The 19,511-nt window shown below is 44.5% G+C and overlaps 2 protein-coding genes across 5 annotated transcripts in view; both read right to left on the bottom strand.

Moving 5' to 3' along the window:
- Nucleotides 1-9,323, bottom strand: part of cplx2b (complexin 2b) — a 29,769-nt gene extending 20,446 nt beyond the window's left edge. The window contains exon 1 of one of the 4 annotated variants that reach the window (XM_028960751.1): nt 9,305-9,323. The gene's annotated coding sequence lies outside the window, so the exon portion shown is untranslated. Of the gene's footprint in view, nt 1-6,785; nt 6,805-7,120; nt 7,143-7,652; nt 7,758-9,304 lie in introns of those variants that run through there. The other 3 variants (XM_028960745.1, XM_028960748.1, XM_028960749.1) reach the window with 3 other exon arrangements.
- A 4,934-nt stretch (nt 9,324-14,257) lies between these two features.
- slc25a48 (solute carrier family 25 member 48) lies at nt 14,258-19,295 on the bottom strand. Its single transcript, XM_028960289.1, has 7 exons — nt 19,086-19,295; nt 18,486-18,529; nt 18,328-18,399; nt 17,899-18,151; nt 16,553-16,828; nt 16,183-16,316; nt 14,258-15,077 (listed from the first exon to the last, which is right to left on the bottom strand). Exons 1-7 carry the CDS (start codon nt 19,129-19,131, stop codon nt 14,973-14,975), a joined length of 930 nt encoding a protein of 309 aa, XP_028816122.1. The 5' UTR covers nt 19,132-19,295; the 3' UTR covers nt 14,258-14,972.
- Nucleotides 19,296-19,511: the final 216 nt, after the last annotated feature.

The raw sequence follows: 19,511 nt of genomic DNA, 5'->3' as shown, positions 1-19,511 counted from the left end.
TGTACTGTATCGGTCTGTCTAGAAATATGGCAAAAAAAGGCTTGTGAGCCTCATCTATTTGATAGAAAACATTCAAGTTTAAGAGCTATGTGTCAAACCATCCCTTCAGTGCCTCATGGCAGAGTCTGCATTATTCTTTGGGGACATTTCTGTACGGGGAAACTCAAAGGCAAAGAGAAAAAGCCTGAAGGAACTATTGATGCAATCCTTAAGGGCACTGGGACAGTGACCCAAAGCCTCTGAAAAAGGCACATTCTGATGTTTAGTGCTCCTTTTGGACCTTTCTCTGCAAAGCAAGACTACCCTGGTGCTCAAGTTATTACAGATAGTTTTGGACTTAATGTCCCTGCTAAATGCATCGGTTTAAATGTATATTATGCGGTAAGTGGATGTGAGGATGATCCATCAAAAGCACATGAGAGCTTCTAAATTATTAATACCTGTTCAGCTAGGAGTGCAATAGGAATGCACTGAATAATACATCATGTTTACATCAAGCACTTCTGCTGCAAACATCTGCAAAGCACCTACTTGCACCCTTATGAGCAGAACAACGAAACGCTGAATGAACTAGATATGGAAAATGATGGCGCATCATCGCAGTAAAAACACCACAATGAGCAGAGGACACAGAAACCGGGAGTCCAGCAGCGCCAGCGAGAGCAATTTCATTTTTCCGTGAGTGTGTTTGTGGGTTTGCATGAGTGTGGAGCTGAATGATACCAGCATCCAGGGTAGGAAGGGTAATTAGGTTACACCCTGTGCACCCTGCCTGTTTTACTAAGTGGAAGTGACAGTGAGGAGCCACTGATGATAAGATTAAGTGCGTGTCTTATGGCCCAGCTACTATTTTGGCCCATTATGAAAGCTTCCAGCCAGAGCGAATTTATCTTGAAAGCTTAAAATGATATACAGCTGGAAGAGTGGCATGTTGTCTGTTTTTCTGTAATAGATGCACACACTCTGAGACTAATTTTGTTGGTATGTAGGAACAGCAGCCATAGCTGCAAATCTATGAAATGCAACATCTTCCCCATAACAAAAGAAAACATATTCTAGCCATGCCGCAGTGCAATCACAATGCCGAGGGTAAAAAAACTTAAGTGCACACAATGAAATGTGTCCTCACCCTCAGTGAGCAGTGGGCAGCCATGAAAGACACCCGGGGAGCAGTGTGTGGGGACGGTGCCTTACTCAAGGGGACCTCAGTGGCACCTTGGCGATTCGGGAACTGAACCCACCACCCGCCACTGACCCCAACATCCCCTGGAAAAACACTGATGGCTTATCGGCTGAAAGTGACTTCATTTCTGGCACTTGCAATTACTGGAGGACAGCATGATGGGGTCTCGGCAAAGTTTGCTTTTTGCGGCCCTGCGCGCTGGGTCATTAATTAACTCTGGCCTCTCCCCTGTCTGCCTCATTACATGCCTGATCGAGCCACAATCCCCTCGTTTCGTGATCTCACGCTGCTGGCAATATAGTCACAGTTTATCCAGTGGGAAGGACTTCCACACGTACACATCTATAGCATGCTTATAGATATATACATGCATGTAGTGTTCAATGAATGGATGGTACAAATATGCAGACAGCATTAAAGATAAAGATCATTTTATAGCGAGATGTGCCCAGGCTACTGATAGCTACCAACTACGTCCAGCGGCAGGCGGAAAATAATGCCTTGTAAAGACTATTAACGTAAGAAAGTGTTGGTGAACGTTATTTACATCTGTCTACCTGAAATGTCCCAAACAGGGACATGTCCTCTTCCTTGGTATTTTAGGAAAATGCTCATAATGATGACACTCTTCCACAGATCCAGCCAAGCGCTTCACTCCCTCCCAAGTGCTTGAGCTCCCGGCTCCCGTCCATTCCAAATTGGCTGTGGCAAACTAAGCGGCGTTACGGCAACAGGTGCAAGGAGCTGTTACCAGGACGACGGCTTCTTCTCACATGAAATGTCAAGCGCGAGTTGGGCGGCGGGTGAAACAGCTGCACGGAGTCGCTCAGGTTCTCCATAACCCATGACCCTCCTGCACACTCCCTGCCGGCCAAAGTAGCCAATTTTCTGTCCCACGAAGAGGATTTACGGGAGCTTATCACTGCTGGCAGCAGCAGCCATTTTGGAACCTCAGGAGAGCTTAGCCTATCTCCTGCAGAAACTCTCTTGGCTTGGACACTGGCCTGGCAACCACCACCAAGGTTCCATCGAGCCACCGCAGCCTTTCGCAGCTCAACGTCCCCATCTCTGACAAGTCATCGGACCCTTCTGCTGAAACCAGAATTTACAGCAAAGGCTGGACAACTTTGAACGTGGCAAACTGACGTTTATCAGAGCTCACTAATGCGAGAGCATTGGTCCGCTCTGGCCAATCGAGACGGCTGCACTCGCCTGATCTCACTAAGGGGGGGATCCCTGTGTCCGTTCCCATTGACCTCCCGCCGAGAGGTTGTCAAAGCTAAGCAGTGTGTGGAGATCTGGGCCCACTCAGGAGGTCCACAGAGCACCGTTCTCAACCAGTGGGGGCTAATTAGCCTCTGTCACATTGAGGGATCCATTCCTAAAAAAAAAAAACCATAGGGAGGGTAAATGGCCAAGCCAAGGCGAGTTCATTCATGAAAACCAGGCCCACACGTTAGTTGGACAACGGACCATTGTGGGTGACAGGTTGTAACGTTTGAAGTGTGCACTCGCGTGCATTTGCCCAGAAGTTAAACAGAAACAGAAGTCTGGAGGAGAAGATAAGTCGGTGTTTGACATGCTTGAAAGCACCCAGTGGTACTAGGAGCATCATGGGTGCCCAATTTGAGTAGACCATCTTTTAGAGCGTCTATCGAATTACAATACGCTGCAGCTATATTGGGTGGCAGCTGGATCCATTTTTCAGCCAGATGTTCTTTTTTCCTCGCTCTTCAATCGTGTGCCACCGGGCTCAGGCTCGCGTAATCACTCCGCTTGAGCAATTTTCTGAATTGGGTGGCTCGGTTTGCTCATCATCAGCTTACTAACATCTAAAGACCACAAGATTAAAAAAAGATTAAATAAAATGGAATTTGTATTAGAGGTAAGAGGTGCCCACTGTTAGATTAGGGGATCCTTTAGCATCCCCAAATACCATGCTATATCTTTGTTTTGAATTGCATTAATAAAATGTAATTACTAAAAGAAGTCCTGATGTGTGACTGGGGTATAAATAGTTATTAGATTTTAATAGCTGTATTGACACTTTACTAGGAATTGAAAACAGTTTCAATTCAAACACTGGCCAATAAAATAACATTATATACTATTATCTGTGTTTATCTGTGTTATTCTCTCATTCCTCATTGTGTTCTTATCCATCTGATCCATTCTGGTGTCATGTCTGCCACAATGACCCATCTTCAAACCACAGAGTTCTCCATTCTTGCTTCCCTAGGCATGAATTGCAGCAAATTGTCTTATTCTGCCCACCTAAAATCTTTGTTGCCTCTCTCCAGTTACTCGATGTATTGACAGTTCATTGGACAGGTATCCTCTGGGACAGGATATTGGAAAATGGGAGGGACAAAAAAACAAGCTGCGCTTCGTGTATTGAACAACTCATTGCTTGTGGTTCAATTTTGCATCCCTGATAGAAACCATTCCATGTTATTCGTCAAAATGAATGAGTAACAGAATTCATAAATGAATTCATAAATCTCTGTACAGGCTATTTTTATTGTGACATAAATAATACAGCCCCTGATTTCTCGAGTGGACAGCCCCATTGTGACCGCCTCGGGTCACTATTTTATAGAACTAAATGTGCCATAGATTCAAAAAGCTACTGCTCCACACCTGCCATGCGCTGAACATGACTGAAGTGACAGCTTCTCCTGCTCCAACTGTGACAGACACGTCTCTGTGGCTTTTGATTCCCTCGGGGCTGGCGAGGTTCGGTTCTAGCGTACTAGCTCTACTGAAGACCCTGCTTTTCAGAATCATCAGCACAGACTTCTTCAGACATTACAGGCTTGTGACCCCTGCTCTGCACCGATCAGCAACAACACTCAAAGCCCCTGCCCCCCAAAGCAGCTATCGAAGCATGGTGTCCACCAGACCTCTGCAGACGTCCTGTAATATCTGGCAGCGAGGGCTTTGCGAGACACAAGATCCTTTCAGATGCAAGGTGGTGCCTAGCTGCATCAGACATCTTCTTCCATCACAGCTCACAGATGCTTGATCTGATCACAGTATGGGGACCTGGAGGCCAAGCCCACACCCTGAGCTTTATTTCACGTTCCACAATTCATAGCTGAACAAATGCAGACTGTCAGGGTCAAGGGAAGTGGATTCCATTGCACCATGGTAAATTCCTTCTTGAGAGGAGCAGTGTTATTCGCTTCGGGTTTTAATGTTCTGGCTGAATGGTGTATGGCTCTTTGAGTGAAGTGAAGTGAAGTAAAGTCACATGTGATACACAGCAGAACAGCACATGGTGCACACAGTGAAATTTGTCCTCTGCATTTATCCCATCACCCTGAGTGAGCAGTGGGCAGCCTTGAGTGGGGACGGTGCTTTGCTCAGTGGCACCTCAGTGGAACCTTGGCGGATCGGGATTCGAACCGGCAACCTTCTGATTACGGGGCCGCTTCCTTAACCACTAGGTAACCACTGCCCTGCCTCTAGGCCACCACTGCCCTTTGTCCTCTGAGCAATACTTAACATCAGAGAGAATTTTTTTTTTCTTCGTCACAGCACCCTTATTTTGGTAAATCTTCCCTCTGCGCCACTTCCAAGCAACTCAAACACAGCGTCCCCTTTAACGGCCTCCTGCCTGTTGTCTGAAGAGCTGACATAGTAGCACCTTCATTTAAACTGCTGCTCACACTTCACACCCGACATGAGTCACGTTGGATACAAACTTCAGTTTTCCACTGAAACAGATTCTACTTCATTTGGTAACTGGGACTGTACTTGAATGTCAGATCCAGTTATACTTCAGGCATCTTACTGCCGCTAATAAGAAATTAAAGAGCTAAATGTTGAAATATTCACATCTACAGACTATGTAATAAGACTGCACAATTATGGCCAAAATTATAATCCCGATTATTTTATCAATATTGCAATCGCCGTGGTTGGTGGTTGGTTATTTAAATGTAAATATGTGATAAATTTGTGATAAAAATTTGATTAAAAAGTCCTACTATGCAATTTGACAAATTTGATATGATCATTTGGGTACTTGGGTAAGATGACACCTATTGTATCGTAGGCCATGATGCAAGGTATCATAGTGTAAATCAGTGTAAATAGAACAAGAGAAATCACACCCTGGCAAATAGTTCTATTACGCTGCCATGGTAACGGCTAATGTAACCCGTTTATTGCTATACTGGTGATGCTTCCTTTCGCCGGCATGGTATGTTGGGTTGAGAAATACAGAGATTCAGTTTACATACTGACATTTATATCGTTCGGTCCTGTTTTGGTTTGGTATGCGGAGTTCACTTTGATTCGGACACCCATCCCCCCCAGTCAAAATGAATTAACGCTGCAAATGCTGCTGCGTTTGGCTGTGTGTGTTGTGCAGGGAGCACACAAGCGGGAACCAATCTTTGTTTCTAACTTGCAACGACACAGTCACTTTTTTACTTTCTGCCGCAAGTAACGTGATGCGACGGACCCACATTTCACTTCTGCAGTGCATGATGTCATGATGTGTGGGTGGTAGTAGCCTAGTGGGTAACACACTCGCCTATGAACCAGAAGACCCGGGTTCGAATCCCACTTACTACCATTGTGTCCCTGAGCAAGACACTTAACCCTAAATTGCTCCGGGGGGGGACTGTCCCTGTAACTACTGATTGTAAGTCGCTCTGGATAAGGGCGTCTGGTAAATGCTGTAAATGTAAATGTCACCCCATTCCGAGCAAATGGGAAGCGCCTTCACCGACATCTTTATCACGTACGTTTAGCTCGTACCATTACGGCCTGATACTCTTCCCACACCTATCTCTGAAATAGCTTTTAATATTATAGTAAGCTTTAGTCTTAAGAATAACTCAATAACTCAATAATTTTGCAAAATGTGCGATTAATTGGTTAAAATATTTGAATCCACTGACAGCCCTAGTTCATATGAGGATAGTTGAGTTGGGTAATTAAATTGTTCCTTTTTTTTTTATGTGAAATGTAGGGCTTGTTTGGCATCCCGAGGACAATACATCCTCTAATGTGTTGCGTATAAGCAGTGGCTGCATCACTACAGCCGGTGGGTTCAACAATGCATTCTTGTCTGTCTTACAACAGACCACGTTAATGGATGTTAACGAGATCTGAAGGAAAGCGAGTTCTATCAGAGCAGGGCAGCTCTTCTCATGGTGGCGAACTCAACAAACTACGCACGGCTCCTTTCCGCCACAAGACTCAAAGTCACATTAATGCAGCCGTGTGGCATCACATCACAATTAGAGCCTCACACATCGGGGAAATTATGGTAATACACTAATCATAGTGATCTTTACTAATTGCTGCAGTTTCCATGAATGTTAATTTGATTGCAGATTATTGATTTGTAAAAAAAAAATGTGTGCAAAAAAAAAAAAAAAAAAACCTGTCAACAGACCTTTCCCATTCTTGCACCATGCAATGCATGTTGCTCCTTAAATGAGGCTAAAAATTAATTTAGCAAAAAAAGGTTGAAGATGCTATGACCCAGACGTCTGGGACACTTTATCCCTTGTTACCCATCAACTTTGTGGACACGACGTGCACCTGCTGCCTCAGTCTGCCACTGTAACAAGATCCTCTTCACCTGTCATAATGTTCTGGCTGATGGGCGTCCACCATTCAGGAGGCTCTTAGGCCCCGTCGTTCTCTCGTTTCTCTGACAGGCCGCTTCAGGTATGATGGATGAAGCTCCCGGAACGATGAGTTCTTTTCAAGAAATCACGATAAGACGGAGAACGGGACTGCAGGACATTCAACAATTTGCAGCCGGGAGCAAATCTAACTGGGCCAAACAAACAAAAAGGAACAATTTGTAAAAAAAAAAAAAAAATAATTTAAGTGGACTCTCAATGCCAGACTACGGAAATAGAACAGAATGGAAACTAAAAATATAAAATTTTTAGCTTCAGGACGTCCTACCTGCAATGACCTCATGTAAACTTTCAGTATATCCCAGAATGCACCTTGAAACCGAAGAGCGACAGCATCCGAAGAAGGTGGGGTGCAGCACGTACCGAGACCCCAACAACGGGGACAGGGCGAGGACGCTGCTGCACCCCCACTCCCGCCGCACCCTTCCACGTCCTTCATCCCGTCCTCCTCATCCTCCTCTTCCTCCCTCCCTCCCCGACCGCGGATGCGCGCGCACGCTCCCACGCGACGCCCGCACACAACGCGGCGGAGCGCGCGTTTCGAGACCAACGCGGCAGCCATTAAATTGTTAAAAATACATTAAATAAAATAGCATAAAAAAAAGAAGAATCAAGACAAAGAAGAAGACAAAAAAAATGTTTGCTTCTTCTTTTTCTTGACGCTGCGCCCGTGATGCGCGACGGCAGAGGCGAGACGCCCTCTCACGCACTTGTCGCGAACACGGTGCCAGGATCACGACTTATTGAAGAGAGAGAAGAGAGAAAAGAAGAGAGAAGAGAATCCCCTCTCCGCCACCGACCTGCTCTGCTCCTCCGACGGCGGCGCGGCGGCACTGCGCTCCTCGCTGGGGCTTTTGGATTTGTGATCCGGCGCTGCGTCCCCCTCCCTTTTCCCCGCATCTCCGCCGCCCACCACAAGCCACCCCTCCATCCCTCCATCCCTCCCTCCATCCCTCCACCCCTCCCCTGTTCGCGCGCTTCTCCCACAGAACGCGCCTATAAATACCCGCCACGCCGGCAGATGTGGGGTTCCAGACCGAGATCGTCACGTCGCATCGTCTTTATTCTTTAACCGGAGACACCTGTCAGGCCGGAACAAGGTGGAGTTCAGCATAACATGCACACGGACGATTTCTGTACCAAACCCAGCCAATGCAGTAAATTTTACCTTCGTTAACGATTTGGAAGATCAGCCATAACGTTCACAGCCCTGATACTGGGTGTACAGTACAAGTTTGGACACACCTTCTCATTCAACGTGTTTTCTTTATTTTCATGAAAATTTACATTGGTAGATTCTCACTGAAGGCATCAAAACTATGAATGAACACATGTGGAGTTTTGTACTTTACAAAAAATGGTGAAATAACTGAAAACATGTTTTATATTCTAGTTTCTTTGCTCTGATTACTGCTTTGCACACTCTTGGCATTCTCTCGATGAGCTTCAAGAGGTCGTCACCTGAAATGCTTTTCCAACAGTCTTGAAGGAGTTCCCAGAGGTGTTTAGCACTTGTTGGCCCCTTTACCTTCACTCTGTGGTCCAGTTCACCCCAAACCATCTCGATTGGGTTCAGGTCCGGTGACTGTGGAGGTCAGGTCTCCACTTCTTATTAAGTCCATAACTCCACATGTGTTCATTCATAGTTTTGATGCCTTCAGTGAGAATGTACCAATGTAAATGGTCATGAAATGAAAATAAAGAAAGCACATGTGTCCAAACTTTTGGCCTGTACTGTATATCAGACTGGGCAACAAAAACAACGTTTGTTTCTCAGATTACAGTATGTCTTAGTGGGCTTTTGACAGTTACACCCTGCAAACAAAAGCTCCCATGGCGAAAAAAAATCTAAGAAACCCAAGAGAGATCCCCTTTCAGCCTTCAGTAGGTTTTAGAGCAAGGCAGGTGTTAAACAGCACGTTTTCACAGAAATATCGGTCTGTCGTTGAAGATATTGTGCATAATTAGTTCAGTCTCGTGGTCCACAGATGCAAGTACGGCTTCTTGGACCTATGCACAGATGGTGTGGGTGGCTGAGGTGACCCTCTGGTCCATCTCGGCATCAGGATTCAGAGTGGCTCAGGAGAGAGGAAGATTATTTCTGGACGGCTGGGGTGCCTTGGTCCTGGTGGCCTGTCTAGTACAGCCTTGGTGAGATGTTCATCACCGTATGCAGTGCACGGTGCAGGTAACTCCCGGCTTGGCTAAACAGACTTAAATATTGACACTGTGCCTGAATACCCAGAAGTTACGAGTCCACATTAACAACATAATCTATATCGAGAACAGGACATTTGTCTTTTATCTCTTTACACAACTCTGTTCTTTTGTTCTTTGCTTTTATGCCAAATATACAACCTGATTAAAGAGATAACTAGTAATGTAATATTCAACCTATAGCATGGTGCAGAGGGCAAGAAGGATGTTAAATAGAAACATGAACCGCAGTTACGTCAAATACGTCCTGACCTCGGCGCGATCTGTCCCCAGTCACGGGCCCAGATTGTCCAGCGTGTTGGAGGTGGTGCTGCATTTGTCCCTCGCGGCCAGAGAGGTTCTGCGCTGGTCGCCAGTCTGTCAGCGCAGGGCTCATTCATCAAACTAAAAGCAAATACAGCAGGCAGGTGCTCTGCCGCGCGCCCGGCAACGCTGACGTCTTGGACGAGTGACGATGGCTTAAGTGCTTTATGTGGTGAACAGAATATACATATTTATAATTGTTTAAAGCTGTAGCTTTTACCTCTTACAATCAGTAGGTACAGGGACAGTCCCCCTGGGGACACTCGGGGTTAAGTGTCTTGCTCAGGGACACAACGTGCCTGGGACTTTGTGGTGTTCCGGTTCATAGGCGATCGTGTTAGGCTGCCACCACCCCCGGTTCAGGATTTAGGATGTGAACATTTTTTAATCTTGTTCAGGGGCAGACTTCAGACCATAAAAAGGTCAGGTCAGGGGTCCCATTAGGGTTCTTTAATTGCTCTCTTGGCACAGTGCAAATGGGACTCTTTCAGCAAAAAGTGTGAGAATCGTAGGTCAATTTTTGCATTTCTCATTCACACATCGATCAGCCATCCAATTTCTCATATGTGTGACTGGTTCTTTGAAAACTAGCTCATTCTAGATGCTATTACTTGCTGTGATCCAAAGAATCCTAAGAATCTTGTTATCTCTGATAGCATCCGTGGGATGAGCTGGATAAGCGATTGTCATTGTGAAACACTGCAGCACACGATGACACAGTGAAATGTGTCCTCTGCTTTTAACCATCACCCTTGGTGAGCAGTGGGCAGCCATGACAGGCGCCCGGGGAGCAGTGTGTGGGGACGGTGCTTTGCTCAGTGGCACCCCGGCGGCTCGGGATTATGGGGCCGCTTCCTTAACCGCTAGGCCACCACTGCCCGCCACTGCACAAACATGTCCGATCCATGGAGGACGCCACCTCGCAACCTACAGATGACAACACTGTGTCAGATACCACAGTATACATCAGGGCCTACACCTTTTTGTAAGTAAAAAGCGGAACGGCCAGTTGGTCATAATCGTATGGAGTAATGTCAAAAAACTGATATTGATTCACGTTTAAGTTTCAGACCAAAAAAATCAAACAAGGCTCAGGGAAAAGCGAGAAACGGTACTCAGCAGTGCTGATGGGAAGGCGCACAAGAACGTCACAAATACATGACGGTGCAATTGAATTAGACCACGCCGCATTTCAGTGTCCTGCTAGGATGGGGCCTATTTGGGCAGATTAGTGTCTGGTGTGCACTTCCGTTCATTAGTCCAGTCGCTGGAGCCATTAAAAAAGAACGTGCAAAGCAGAGACCGTGTTGTTTCCACTTGATTAACTTTCATTATGGAAAATATAAGCATCTGAACTTGCATATGTCTCTCAATGTCTACAGTCCCTTCCAAAAGTATTGGAACAGCAAGGCCAATTCACTTGGGGTTTTTTTTCTGTATGTTATTAAAAGATTAATAGAAAAAAGTGTGTGGTTTTTTTTCATATTTTCTGTCCTGGGGTATTTAAAGCTAGATATGCTTAACACCACACAACATAAAACACTCAATATCATATTATATTATATTTCATGTGAGCAAATTATTGGAACAGAGCTACAGTACGGGCCAAAGGTTTGGACACACCTTCTCATTCAATGTATTTCCTTTATTTTCATGACCATGTACGTTGGTAGATTCTCGCTGAAGGCATCAAAACTATGAATGAACACATGTGGAGTTATGTACTTAACAAAAAGTGGAGACCTGACCTCCACAGTCACCGGACCTCAACCCAATCGAGATGGTTTGATGTGAGCTGGACCGCAGAGTGAAGGCAAAGGGGCCAACAAGTGCTAAACACCTCTGGGAACTCCTTCAAGACTGTTGTAGAACCATTTCAGGTGACGACCTCTTGAAGCTCATCGAGAGAATGCCAAGAGTGTACAAAGCAGTAATCAGAGCAAAGAAACTAGAATATAAAACATGTTTTCAGTTATTTCACCAGTTTTTGTTAAGTACATAACTCCACATGTGTTCATTCATAGTTTTGATGCCTTCAGTGAAAATCTACCAACATAAATGGTCATGAAAATAAAGGAAGCATATTGAATGAGAAGGTGTGTCCCAACTTTTGGCCTGTAATGTAAATTAAAGTAAAAATGATTAATATTTGGTTTCATATTGCTTGCTTGCAACAAGTTCCTTTCTTTTTGTCCTCAACAGCTTTGCTATTGTAGTTGTGTAAATACTATATATTCATAAACATTTTACTCACTCACTCACTCACTATCCTTAAATGCTCAGTTCTGTTACTCAGGGTTCCGACTGCCGAAGGGCAGGGAGCCAGCACACCACAGGTATTATGTATCTAGAACAAGCCAGTTTTCATAGAACCGTTCACACATATGAGATTGGATAGAGTATATTGCTGTTTTTTCTTCAATTTCTCATATGTGTGGCTGGTTCTTTGATAACTAGCTCATTCTAGATGCTATTACTTGCTGTGATCCGAAGAATACTATCTTGTTATCTCTGATAGCATCCATGGGATGAGCTGGATAAACATGTCTGATCCATGGAGGGCGCCACCCCACAACCTACAGAAGGCAACGCGGTGTCAGACACCACAGTATACATCAGGGCCTACACCTTTTTGTAAGTAAAAAAGGGACTGGCCAGTTGGTCATGATGGTATGGCGTAACGGCATTCACGTCTTGTGGATGACAGGTCTTGTAGAAATACATCCCTGAACCCTGATGCAGATACAGGAAGCCGCAGGGGTTGACATGGCGGGTTTAAAGGACTGTATTGTTCTGCTTGCATGTTTGCTCACCGCGGACGGGCCGTGCATGAGAGCTTTTAAATTGCTACGTGAGGACAACAGCTGGCAGATGAGCAACGGCAGTCCCTACAATAAAAGGACAATAAACCTCGATGCAGGGAGGGAGAGGCGCGGCGAGGGCGTCGGACCCCGTGATGCCACCAGCAGGAACAGAAAGCCTGTGCAATTTCACAGTTAATGTTTCCAGCGCCCGGATCAATGTTATCTGACCTGAACCGCAGCATTTCAAGCATCTCATTGATCACGTTTCCATTCATTTAGCCACCACGCTTATCCAGTGTGACTTTTATTCACTAATTTGAGAGACGGCCCATCTGGAGGGTTCAGACTACATGATACAATGATGGGTTAATAGTTACTGCTGCAAGTATCCATCATGGCTTACAGCTTTGCAAGTTTCCAGTTTAATTGTTATCTATATTTTGCTAAATTATTGGTTTTCGTAATATAGGCTCAGCTTGAGACTGCATGTGTTTGGATCAGATTTTGTATTTAAGAAGTCATACCATGTTAATAATTATGATAATTGTTTTCTTTTTCAGTAAGATTGAAAACATTATTGAAATGTTTTATGTGCACAACAGTCTGATATAAACAGTATGTATGAATAATGAATAAAAGTATGATTATGAATAATCGACCACACCACCTTACCAAGGTCTGCACCAAGGCTGGGGTGTTACAACCGCCATTTAAAAATATATTTTTATTACTTTCAGCAAACTGTTCCATCGTTTCCTTCCAACACAATCATGGGCATTACCACCTTCATGGGCGGGAGGCGCATTAGCGGGCCTGGAAGTCAGCGGGATTGGATACAAGATCTGGGCTGGAAACGAGGCTGGGCTGGAACGAATGAGTTCGCCCTTTTATTCTGTGTGTTTCCTTGGGTCTGGTGTCCTTCCGGTGCGACGTGGTCCAGTACGCCTATGGCCAGGCCTTGAAGAATGGGTGTCAAGGAATTCTAGTAGGAGGGCTGGGTCCAGGATGTCACGGCGGTCCCCGGACCGTTCATCGGGCCCGTACCCTTCCCAGTCGGCAAAGGCACCGGGGGAGCCCGCAGGAGAGGAGAGGTCACAAACACACATCCAATAGGTTTTCAGATATTCTCGTGTAGTTTAATGTTTGCAAAAGCCGAGTGTACGAAGGCCTTTTGGTGGGAGGAAGGGGCTTTGCTCAGATCACTGAGCTGAAGTGAAGCAGAGACAATTCATGCCTTGGCACGGGTCAGGGCAGGGCAGGGCAGACCCGTAACTACGCCAAACCTTGTCTGACCTCAGATTCTCCCTCGTTCTGAAATAGGAAATGTGCTGTTCTTTGGGCAAAAAGGAAATGTATTTGAAATTGCACACGATCCCCTATCACAAACTCCATTAAGCCCCCACCACTGCCCTTGAGAGGTCATTTGTGAAAATTATTTTGGACAAGGATTCATACAGACTGTGCAGATACACACCAGATTCATGGAACATACATAGACTTTTTATTAGAACATAGATATTACATTTTATTAAATAGTTGTTTTGCTACAATATTTTGATCAATGCATAGCATAATAATCTATCAAGTCTTACTGGTTATGCTCAACTGGAATCCCTTGTTTGTCAGTGCTGCCCAATTACACTGTAATAATAAGGTAAACAATGACCAGACGTTTTTTATTGTTAGGACACTGCCATCTAGCGGACAATGGCGGTCAACACTTCACTTGCCTCAATTCATATCGCAAATACGGCTTACCATATAATTCTCAGTCATATGTTATATGCATGCTGTTTTAAGGCGAGAAGTGCAGCTATGTTTGGTACTTTGTCATCTTTTAACTGCACATTTTTACCTTACCTTCGCTCTTTTAGCACATTCACAAAGTCCCATACAAGCACAAACACAGGATAGCCTGTAGAGCGGTCAAAATGTGTCGCACTTTCTCTGTTTGTCCCTCGTACTTGCAAGGAGGCACTCGAGACCGATGTCGCTTCCCCAACGAGCTTTATCAGAACACCGCAGAGCCCAGATAAACCTTATCTGTCTCAAGAAGAAAACGTGTTTCTCCTATGCATGACAAAACGTTATGCAACTTCACCTAACTAAAAGACGCTCTAAACATCCAAAACATCAATGAAGAGTCAACAATCGAAAGCAAGTGAGAGGTTTTTATGCAAACTTGCATTCTGCTTTTATTTTACTGTAATAAACAAAAATTCTTCCATACATTCCATATTTTTTATAGTTTATGCATACCTCAAAATCATGCAAGCATATAAGGCAAGAGGTTATCTATCAAGCACTCTCTACTTAGTGTGTAGTATATAAGACAGATTCACTTTAAGCAAAGTACACACAAAGTACACACATTGTATTGACTCAATACATATACGTCTTTAATAAACAATTGAGTAAAACCATAGTTATGTTTCGTATTTCTTAATATAAGAAATTAGAGAATACTGCAACTTCCTCCTCAGTAAGGCATTAGACATCGAATCACTGACACAGTAGTCACAATGTACCTGACCCTGCAGGTCAGGAAGACCATTTCATGGGGCAATAGAATATTTTGCTTTGCAAAAAATCTTATTATTAATATTTTTTTTTAAGAAAGCCCATTTCAATAATGGAAATGTAGAAGACGGGTATCTCCTCAGCTTCCCGGCAGCTTAGGGGTGTTATGCTCTACCAAGTCTAATATTCTGGCAAATCTCTCAACAGTGTGAACGACCTAGTAGAGCAGGGAGAATGTACTTTTGTGGCTCTCAAGGAGCCAACGTTTACGGCCTTCTAGAGATTCCTGAAAAACTTCAGGGAGAGTTCATAGCCCAAGAACATGGTGGCTGACATGGGGAATCCTCGGATGGCATTAACGGTAGCACCTCGGAAGAATACCTGTGAAGAAAAAGGAAAAAATTCAGTACAAATGTGTGTGTGTTTATATATGTATATATAGTATACAAAAGTAGGTACACCTCCTCATCTTTTTTTCTAAATATTTTATTATATCTTTCCTTGGGACAACATTGAAGATATGACACTTCAATACAATGTAAAGTAGTCCTGTATAACTGTAAATGTGTTGTTCCCTAAAAATAACTAAACACATGGCCATGCAACTAAAGAGTGTACACCTCTAAATGAAAATGTCCAAATTGTGCCCAATTAGCTATTCTTCCTCCCTGCTGTCATGTATTACAAGGTCTCAGGTGTGAATGGGGAGCAGGTGTCTCACACTCTCCCATACTGGTTCAACGTGTCGCCTCATGACAAAGAACTATCTGAACTATCTGAAAACCTCTTGTGCATAAAGTTGATGCACAAGTATGACAAAGTGTCCTATCTTCAATGGTGTCCCAAGGAAAGAGATAATAAAACATTTACAAAAATGTGAGTGGTGTACTCACTTTTGTGAGATTCTATATATACAGTTATATAACATTATGTAATTGCATAAACAAATACCCTTTTCATGATATTTTATTACTTTCAGATGCAAGATATAGATGTTTGATATAGTTCAAGATACATAATATAAAGCTCAAAGATCAAAAGGACACATTTGAATTTGAATAAATAATACTGTACATACTCCATTTTATTAACCAGCAAAATATTTATTTTTATGAAAAAGTTAAGACTAAATTGTGTTCCTGTCATTACCAGTTTGTCTTCATCAATCTAGAACATCAGAAGTTTAGGTGCTAGTTAAACATTGTCTGGAAAGTGTTTGGCTGAGATGCCAGAACACGTTGTGTAACTTCAGACGCTCAATACTTCAACTAACGAAGGCACGGGATGTGATAGGAGCGCAGCCAAAACTCATTCTACCGTCTCACCCCATCTGAACCTGAGCATCCCAATCATCCCAATGAAGATAGTAATGTTCGAGTTGCTTCCTGTCTGACTCGGACTGACCCGCAAACGCTTTAGATCTTAGAAATCACGTTAATTACGGTACTTAATTTTTTTTTTTTTTACAAGGAACTGTTTGTCTTACATGCACCCCCTCAGTCCTGTAGCTGTGCGTGATGCAGTGAAGAACGCCCTTGTACTTCCTCTGGTGCAGCGCATCCGCCTGGAGACGGCTCTTCACCACGTCAGCTGGCGTGGCTGTCACCCACGATATGGACCCTAGGGTTCAAGAAATACATCCACGTGAGGCCTCCATCCATCCATTCTACCCAGAACATGAGCTGATTATGCAGGTTTACAATTAATTACAACTATTATAATAATTTAGGACTTTTATTGTTCTTGTATAGAAAAAAAATAGATTATATATAAATATTTTAATTTATAGGATATTAAGCATTAAATGACCCCACTGATGCCCTCTTATCTTTGTGCCAGCCCCATACCCTCCTCACCTGCCAGTCCTCCTGCCAACCATATGGAGCAAGGGTGGGGGGAGCCATTACCACCAGGGCTGAGCCAATCACAGAACAGCATGTAGGGAATGAAGTACAGCATGTATCCGGGCACGTCTCGGAGTATCATGGCGCCCGCTCCTCTGTAAAGGCCCTGCACCCCCTCTGTGTGGAGGATGGTGCCAATGCAGTGCAGAGGGCCCCGGTACTGAGGCTGCGCCTGGATCCGGACGGAGCGCAGCGGCACGCTGCCGTTGCCAGCAAGGTTGAAGTTTTCTGAAGGAAAAAAGGCAATCAAAGGCGTCTTCAAGGGTTTATAATCCCAATCCCGCAATCAGAAAAGAATAAAAGTTTTCCAGGAGCTTGTAAAAAAGTTAAGATCGGCCACATGCTGTTATAAGAAGGGCGTTTCCTGTAAAACCAAGTTCGAGCTGAGTCACTCGATCTGTAGGCCAACCTACGGTCTCCGGCTGCACCGGGGCAGCGCAGATGGATCTCGCTCTGAGCCAAAAGCTGAGATTTTACAGCAGGTTCCTCCTCCGGGAGATTTTTAGGATCTGTTTAGGATTCACAAGCCCTTATGACAGTTTATGGGATCCATCTACAAAATCAATTCAGCGCACCGCCATTACCCATGACCTGACGTCAGTCATCATTTCACAATGAGGGATTTCTGAGGGCCTTTTGGAGAAAATAGTTCGGCGCAAAGCAAAATTGGGGCCACTGCACAGATTGTGTGTGTCGGTGCTCGATCTATAGCAACTTCAACAATCAGCAATACAATTAACACACACTTAACACAGCACCTTGTTGTGTGCTCCAGGTCCCTGTTCCGGACCGGAGTTTTGTGTTTGCCTGATGTGGCCCTGATTACCGGATTGTTTGGATATGTGTATAAATGTAGCCTGCTGTGTCATATCCGTATCCGCTCAGTAATGTTTTATCACTGTGTGTAAAATAATCTGAATCAAATGCATATTTTGTACCTGAGTGTGTAAATTATAATCCTTTTAAGAAAGTCAATTTAAATAGAAAACATCTGCATTTTATTTTAAAATATATATATTATTAACTTTTTTTTTAACTCCCTTTCCATAACCACTTATTCTGTTTCTCAAGGCATGGTGGGGTTCCAGCCCATCACACACACACACACACTCACACCTGCTCACAGCTGCCACTGGACAGGAAACCCGTGTCAAACAAACTCGCCGCACGCCCGCTACTATTGTTAATGTATACATATATGCAATATTGATTTTAGGTGAACTTTGTATGCCTAAATGAGACACAGGATGGTGGCTCCATCAATAATCATCTCTGAGGCTGGGGAACGCTGGCGGTACCTGCGAGAAGGGGCTGCGTCTGCATCTGCAGCCTGATTTTCACCAGATCCACAGGAGCCCCCAGGCCTACGGACACCAGCCCCGTCATCATGCTGGCCAAGGTCAGGTCCAGCATGTCGGCAGGATGCCTCCCGTCGCCATGGCGAAACTTGCTTATGAGTCTCTGGCCGTTGCTGAAGAAGCCGAACACCACCGAGTTGTAGACGGTGATGCTGGCCAGGGGAAAGGAGAGGCCTTTGAAGAAACCCGAGATCTGGAGAAAGTGAAAGGAAACGAGAGTGAAAGTTGTGCAAGTCGAAGGCCCCGCCGGGGTGGGGGTGGTCTGCCAGCTGGTAAAGAAGAACAACACAGGGACAAACGAGGGTGACGCTGCATTTTCACACGAAACATTACGCTCGCAAGTCAATAACAAAGGTGGGCTCCACTCACTGTTTCCTTTCTGTAAATGGTAAGGACACAATGAAGCGTATTTCGGTATCCGTTCCCCGCTTGTAAACGGGTCTGTTGAAATAATGAAAAAAAAAAACCAAGAGAAAAAGACACGAAGAAGGAAAGATCAAGACAAACAGCGCGTCGTGTTCCCTTACCTTGACTGTGTCCAGCGGATGTCCAACCACTACACTAGAAGCTCCTGCAATAAAACGATAATGGCAGATTGGCCAAAAAAATGAAATTGGAATATTGTGTAACAGATTATGGATAGAATTTGTGTTTTGCATGCACTTTGTCTTAAAAAAAAAACAAAACATGAATACATGAATGAATTCGTAAAAACAGCATGGGAAGTTGCCTGAAGGAAAAAAGTGGGGAGGGAGATCGGAATGAACATAAAAGCCCCGTCTTCTGCGCAACACCGCCCCTCACGTTCTGTTTTCCACCAAAAAAAAAAAAAAGCCACGAAGCACGACGTTTCGGATCCGCGATGGACCAACTCCCCCCTGCTGCAGCGAATCGCTTCTCGAGCTCGAATAAAACCTGGAAACGAGCTGGAATACGACGCATGCGCGCTGTGTAGCGGGGCAGCTTACTTACACACGATGTGCAATTTAAGACAAGACAATAAAACAAACTGGAGTGATAAAAATAGGAAAAATATATAAATATATATATGTTTAAAAAAAATAATAATAATAATTTTATTTTTTTTAAATGATGTAATGAATGCATTTGAACAGGCATCTGCTCACCCCCGATCCATCCTGCCAAAAAGTCCTCCAGCTGGAAAACCTTCATCGTTCGGCTCTGTCGTTCACTCCCGGCGGGACGCGCCGCATTTGGGGACCGGGACGAGATGAGTTTTGGCGCCGATGAGTTTTGCGAAGAGGAGAGAGAGTCGGCACCGGAGGACCAGCTCGTCCACGCGTTTTAAGCGCCGTGGAAAATCTCGGGAGCCGTGGGCGGTTCTGGGCGCGCGCGGTGACCAATGGCACGTCGCGGCTCCGGGTGACAGACGCCAGGCGCTCTAGTTATTATATCTCATGATTTACATGGCGTAATTACAGAATGCCAGAGGAAAAAATCTGGCTTCATGCAACCCGGTAAAAAAAAGGAAGCGAAACAGAAATACAGAAAATAATAACTTTGCGTGGAAAAGTATGATAATGACATGATTT

Source organism: Denticeps clupeoides, chromosome 18, assembly GCF_900700375.1.
Source record: "Denticeps clupeoides chromosome 18, fDenClu1.1, whole genome shotgun sequence".
Classification (NCBI taxonomy): Eukaryota; Metazoa; Chordata; class Actinopteri; order Clupeiformes; family Denticipitidae; genus Denticeps; species Denticeps clupeoides.
This window is presented reverse-complemented; position numbering and strand designations above follow the sequence as displayed.